The sequence below is a fragment of the Lagenorhynchus albirostris genome, chromosome 10 (genome assembly GCF_949774975.1).
Source record: "Lagenorhynchus albirostris chromosome 10, mLagAlb1.1, whole genome shotgun sequence".
Lineage (NCBI taxonomy): Eukaryota > Metazoa > Chordata > Mammalia > Artiodactyla > Delphinidae > Lagenorhynchus > Lagenorhynchus albirostris.
In genome coordinates, this window is record NC_083104.1 from 57,639,901 (window position 1) to 57,646,799 (window position 6,899).

At 37.9% G+C, this 6,899-nt stretch overlaps 1 protein-coding gene across 1 annotated transcript; it reads left to right on the plus strand.

The window, feature by feature from the left end:
• Positions 1-4,642: 4,642 nt before the first annotated feature.
• Positions 4,643-5,811, plus strand: LOC132527884 (uncharacterized protein C6orf163 homolog; the record flags this gene model as incomplete). Its single annotated transcript, XM_060163912.1, has 1 exon — positions 4,643-5,811. A coding segment is annotated over one exon (840 nt), but the record flags the coding sequence as incomplete, so codon positions are not given.
• Positions 5,812-6,899: the final 1,088 nt, after the last annotated feature.

Here is a 6,899-nt window from a genome sequence, read left to right on the forward strand (position 1 = left end):
GTCATAAGAAGTTGTCAGTTGTAGTGGTTTAACATCATAAAGGGGAGGAAGGCATTTGACGTAGAACTGGAAAAGAAAATATTTGGTAAACAATTTTTTTTTGCTGGGTCATGAAAAGACAATGGGATGAAGAAGAATTTTCTAGGTTCTTCTCATCTATATATCTAATTTAACCATTGTTAATTATGGTGATATGTCTGTTCCTGGAAAAGGTCCTATATCTAAATTCTTTAGGCAGATGGGGGATGGTAAAAATGTCTTTTTGATTTGATGGCCTTGATTATTTTCAGCTCAAAATGATCCACATGCTAGAAAGATATTTAAGGGTGGCAAATTTGGCTCCCCTAGTACAGTGAAGTGTTTAACAAAACTTTGAATAGAGAGTTTCTTAAAAGGTGTTTGCACAATATCATTGCAATGAGTCCAGGAGATACCCATTTTGTGTGGTGTACCTATTGCATTTAGTAAAGTCTTTTAAAAACGTCTAATATAAAGTTTTTACAAATAAATTCCTCACTGTGTTCTACATATAATCTCTTTGCAAATGCAATTGATAGCACTCCTGCCCCCCTGGCCTGAGTGAGCCTAAGCCCCCTAATCAGCTACTCCTTTAACCCCGTACTGTCTGGGCGGGAACAGACGCCCTCAGGCGACCTACACACAGAGGTGGGGCCAAATCCAAAGCTGACCCCAGGAGCTGTGCGAACAAAAGGTGAAAGGGAAATTTATCCCAGCCACATTAGGAGAAGTGGATTAAATCTCCACTGTCAACTTGATGTACCCTGCATCTGTGGAATACCTGAATAGACAATGAATCATCTTAAAATTGAGGTGGTGGACTTTGGGAGCAACTGTACACTTGGGGGTTGCTGTATGCAACTGACTGGTTTCTGTTTTTAGGTTTATGTTAATTTAGTGTTCAGAGTTTATCATCATTGGTAGATTTATGTATTGATTTGGTTGCTGTCTTCCCTTTAAAAAATATATAGACTTTTTTTTGCTTTTTCTCTTTTTGTGAGTGTATATGTGTATGCTTCTTTTGTGATTTTTGTCTGTATACCTTTGCTTTTACCATTTGTCCTTTACCTCTAGCCTGAAATAATGGTACAGTTTTTCTCTCTTTTAAAGCTAGATGTTTTAAGCATTCATTGGACCCTGAGAAAATTCAATGGTAAAACACTGTTCTAGTGTTCCCCATATGCCTGGCTCACTATGACTTCCTCTCCCTGGAAACACACAATGTATCAACTGTGTTTCCTGTGCCTTGCAAGAATCTAGAGAAATATGCTTTGCGACCAAGTGTTTAAACATGGATAGACCCGTCAATTCATAGATTTTATTTTCAAAGCTAGAATATCCCAGTGTCAAATCTACCTTTAAAGTACAGTTATTTCTGTCTAATGTTCACTGCATTGCTGTGCACTTGTAGTGAAACTACTTACACTTAAGTGTGTTCTTTCCAGATATTTGGTAATTTGAAATTTTAGAGTTGTGATAGGGTGGGTTGGATGATGTTGGTTCTTTTTAATATCTAAATTATCTCCTGGTATAGTTGGATACTGAAATATTAAATACTGAACATTGCCTTTCTTTTGCAAGGAAGCTAAATGTGTCTGGGGCTATGTTCGGTACCACACTGATGTTTTTTTAAAAAAACACATGTTTTTAGAAATAATTATTGGTATTTATTTGCTAAAGAATGTTAATAGTTTATAATTGCTTACTTTGTTTTTCACTAGAAATTAAGGCTTTTAAGACTTGACGATTATAATCTAAATATGCAATTAAGGCTACTAAAACAATAAAGAAAATATTTCAGTATACAGCAGGAAAGTAAGACATGTTTTGAATTGTTTAGAAAAAGGAGTTTTATACATGGTCAGGCTGAGATTAGATTAAACTTAATTAGGGAAATGGATTTTGTTATTAAAAGCAGGCTTATACAAGACTTCATTTGGTCCCTCTCTGCTATGAGAACAAGTTTACTTAAAATTCTGCTTTTGATAACAGATTATGTGGACTTCCTTACCTTTAAGTGATCTGTATTTCCTTTTGAGATCTCTTCTCACATTGGTTAAGAAATAAGTATCTTACAGTGACTTATGATCCTATTTTACCAATTTTTTGAAAGTTCTTGACACACTTCCCAAAGGTCAAATTTTAATTAAGTTCTTTTGACCCCTGAGTGTCTTTGGGATGCTTTAGAGGGCCCCTGAGGCATCTCAGAGAGTAATACTTAATTAGTATTATTTGGTATGTTGAATCACACAGAAAGCATTGCCAAATGAGTGATAATCCTCTTCAAATTATATGGTATGGATAAATGTCACTATAGGTATTCTAGAAATTATATAAAATTTCTGAAATGTTGATATGTCCTAGTATAATGGTATCAGTAATAAATCTGGTTGTCATTTTAAAATGTATATCACAGCAACTTGATCAAGCCTCTTTTTCAACACATTGTAATCAGTTCTTTAACCTTGCCTTTTTGACTCTTTAATAGATGGTTAAGCTGATGCTTTTCAAGTGCTTCATCTTCAAGAAGATTCATAGGAAGGACTTTTTGACAAGTGCATGTCTCTGATAAATTTCAGATTATATCACTGAACTGGGTAAGTAAACATCCTAATGGAAAACTGATGGCTTCATAAAAGGTTAACGAAAGCGTTGGTTACTGAGTGAAGTGATGAATATCATTAATAATATTCATGGTTTTTGTCTGGAATATTACTGGTTTTGATATGTGTTTTCCAGCTATAGGCAACCTCTTCTCCTCAAGTTACTCATGACTTACAGCAATTTGATAAATTATACCTTTGTGAGTAAACTTGAAATATTTTTCCGTTCTCTCTGGCTGGTCCCTCCAGAAACTGGAGACTCTTTTGTTCTGAGCAGCCTTATCAGGTGAATGGGAAAGACTGTCTCCTGGCATCTCAATATTTGGAGAACTGAGAATTCCACTGTGGCAGAATATGATGGCAGGATTTTGGCATGGATTTCCTGGCCTTGAGAGGCCTTCTGGGAATTTAGTCTGAGACTTCTGAGGAGTTCCACCACAGCCAGTTTGGAGAAGCCTACGTAGTCAATTGACCAGATTTATTTTACAAACAAATTAGTCTTGATGTGGTGTTTTTGTAGAGATGAAGGTAATGTTTTAGAGAACAAAAGATTATGTTTTAATAGACATTGAATTCTAGTTCTCCAGTTTCTGGAAGTCTGTATTTATGAAAATTATTGTGTTAGCCACACATTTGCCCTGATGTTCAGTAGGAAAGGAAAATTATCTAGTGGAGTTGTCTCAGAGTGTAAGCAGAGTTGTCACAGAGTTTAACTACTCATGATGTATCACTGTCTTCTTTAAGTCTATTGCTGAAAGCACATATACAATGCTTGTGTGACAATTAGGTATAAGTGGTAAAATGTATGACTTACAAAGTGTTTCCCCAATAACGTACCTCTGAGCCTCTTGACACTATCTGATCAGTTTTCCCACAATGTGAATATCTAGGTAAATATAAGGGAGGTTTAGCACCAAGAGACAAGATCTAGATCTAGGGCAAGCAATTAAAATACCCTCACATTGAAAGGAATGTTTTGGTCTGTTAAAGGATTTGTAATCAAAAGGGGAAATGGGAAATCTGCATATATTTTCAGGTATGGTGAAGTCGTTCTGGCTGATACATGGTTTAACTTGAATTTTACTGACCAGAGTGGCTTTTTTATGACTGTTTGAACATGCATTTTCCATCTGCCTTGGACATTGAAGAGGATATTACATTTGAAAGTCAAAAATGGAATAGCTGTGGTTCAGACATCCGAGGTAAAACTAGGTGGCCATGGTGGATGTGATTTCAGATGCATTACTGTATTTCTGAGAACTTGAGTTTTCTGGGCTGTGTCATACTTTGGATGCCACCAGCCATTCTCAAAGCAATGTCTGCTGGCAGATGGCAGCTGCAACATTATGACCTAAAGGTCTCGTCTTGTAACAATTAAATTTTTAAACAATAAAGTTGTTTTAGATGAGATGTCAGCAGAAAAAGATGTGTTGTGTCCAAAACTCCTGTTATCCATATGTTAATACCAAATCAGAAGTTAAAACCTACTTAGATTAAAGTAGACAACTGGCTACCTGGCAACAAGTCTCCCCCAAAGTGCAAGGTCCAGACTGGTTTTCAAGCTTATTCTCCTGAATTCCTCACGGGATGAGATCTTTATTTTACAAGACTCAGACCCAGGATTTGGAATTTGGAAATATTTCCCACTTGGTGTCCACTCACCAAATTGAGGTAGGACAACACCCCCATTTCAGCAGGAAGTAGCCAGAGCAGTTGTTACCCCATTCCCTGAAAGAGTTGGGGAAGGATGAAACAGGATTGGAAGTTGAAACTGAGTCCCTCTAAAACAAAGTTCCTCTGCCAAGTTTATGATTAACCTCTCTATTCAAAACATTATTCCCGAGAGGTGACCCAGCGGCAGGTACTAAATCATCATTAGTCAAGATGTCTTCAGCACCTGAGCCTCCAGCCTTTAAAAAGGAGCCACCCAAGGAAAAAGACCTGGGAAACCCAGGGCTCAGAGGGGTCCGCTCCACAACCTTATTTCGAGCTGTGAATCCAGAGCTCTTCATTAAACCTATATTGGGACAGATATTCTGAATAAAGGAGAGCAGTTTCAAGAAGCTTTACTCAAAGAACGTATTGCAAAAGCAGAAGCTGCCGTATGGGCTAAGGCAGATGAACGCCAAAGAGAAGCAGTGAAGAAAGCCCTTGAAGAAGCAAATGACATGCACAAAATGAAAATCCAGATTCTGAAAGAGGAACATCAAAAAGATTTACAGGAAATGGTATCTAAGACCAAGATGGAGTTGCATCAAAACATGGAGCAAGAACTGCAGCGAGAACGCCTGGCTGCCGAGCAACACATGGTCCGCAGGATCCAGAGGATCATGATGGAGTGCCACCAGGAGAAAATCAAGGCTGTGGAGGAAGCCCGGGCCCAGGAGAGGCACATAGCCCAGGAGGAGATCCAGGCCCAGAGAAGAAAGGCCATGGAGGAACTTTTGAGAGCTGGTGTCACAGTTATGAAGGATCAAGAGAACAGTGTGAGCCAACTGATAAAGGAAAAAGAACATAAAATGAGCGTCTACTATTTCATGGCTCAGAAACAGAAGCAAGAAGAAGTTCAGAAAGTGCTTCAAGAAGCGGAGAAAACACATCAGGCCACGCTTAGAAATGTGATGGACAAACTGCTTAACACTCAGCGGGAGCTGCTGTCTATGGCGAAGCAACTGGAAATCATGACAAATTGGAAAGATTTCCTGGAGGAGGAGTTACAGGAAACCAGGGTAGCGTTTCAAAAATACATCAATTATACGTTTCCGCAGCTCTCACCGGGACATGCAGATTTTATTCTGCCAGAAAGAAAGAAAATGCCTTCCGGTCTTATTACTCTGGAGAGCCAAGCAACTCTTGATTAGAAGTCTTCATCTGAAATGGCACTACAAAAGACATTGTTCTAAAGACTAAATAAATCCACTCAAAAACCATTTATTGATCCCCGGTTATGTGCAGCGGACTAGTGAGCTGTGAGCATTTTGATGGAAAACCAAAATATGCAAAAGCACATTCCAGGCTACGATGAGGTTCCAAGTCTGATGGAGGAGAGATAACAGTGAGAGGGGTCAAAACTGACTAGGAGGGAAAAAGATTTCTTGGAAGAAGTCTAAACATACTTCTGTATCTGGCTTTACTCACGTTTACATCAGACATTTAACTATTTTAGTATTTGTTGCAGTTAAAAAACAGTAAAGGGACATGTTCTTAGATGGTTTCCATTGTGGAGAGGTGTGTCTAGTAATCCAGTATGTCTAGTAATCTAGTCTAAAGATTATTATTTTGTGAACTGCAATAGCTTTGTAGGAAAAAAAAAGCAGTGTTTCTCAGATTCAATAGGATAAAACTTAAATTCTGGGAAGCCTATATAAAATAATTCAGAAAGGACTCTCTTATATTTGCCATTTGTGAAAGAAAAATATGTCTTTAGAGGTCAGATTCCTTGCCTCAGGGATGGGGAGTCCCCTTATGTTTATACCCAAGCCCAGGAGTGCTTGGAACTCATCTCCTTTAGGTCAAAATGCAGAAAAGCATTCTGTACCGCAATGCTCAGGACCAACAAATGTCAACATCTACTGAATTAAACTGGAAGAAAACCCAAGCCATAAAGACTGCTCCAAAAAATATCTATCCACTTTAATGTAGCATCCTTAAATTATTAATCACCAACTTATATTGGTGGCTTTAAAATTAAGTACCTGGAAAGCCGTTTTCAGTAAATTAAGTGCTATCGTCAAGCAGGCCTTAGGTGGGTTTGTTTACATTGACTGGTCTGGGATTTCCTAATGATAAAAGTAGTGATGTGTTTACAACTGCATAATGGACTAGACTCTCCTAGTGCTTAGCTTCCTGATTCTGCAGGACTACTGCGGTCCATACTAATCGATTGCCTAGGGGCTGGAAGTCAGAACATTTATACAGTACTTTACACTGCCTTTTCCAGCACATTCTTCTCATAGCAGTCAATGGGATAGGCAGGACAAGGGTGGTGGTTAGCCCATTTTGACAAATGATAACATGAAAACTACTATGTACATATTTACATGCGTGAAGTACTTTTTTTAAGTTGAAGTATAGTTGATTTACAATATTGTGTTAGTTTCAGGTATACAGCAAAGTGATTCAGTTATATATATATATTTTTTCAGATTATTTTCCATTATAGGTTTTTACAAGATATTGAATACAGTTCCCTGAGCTATATGGTAATTCCTTATTGTTTATTTTATATACAGTAGTGTGTATATGTTAATCCCATACTCCTAATTTATCCCTCCCCCC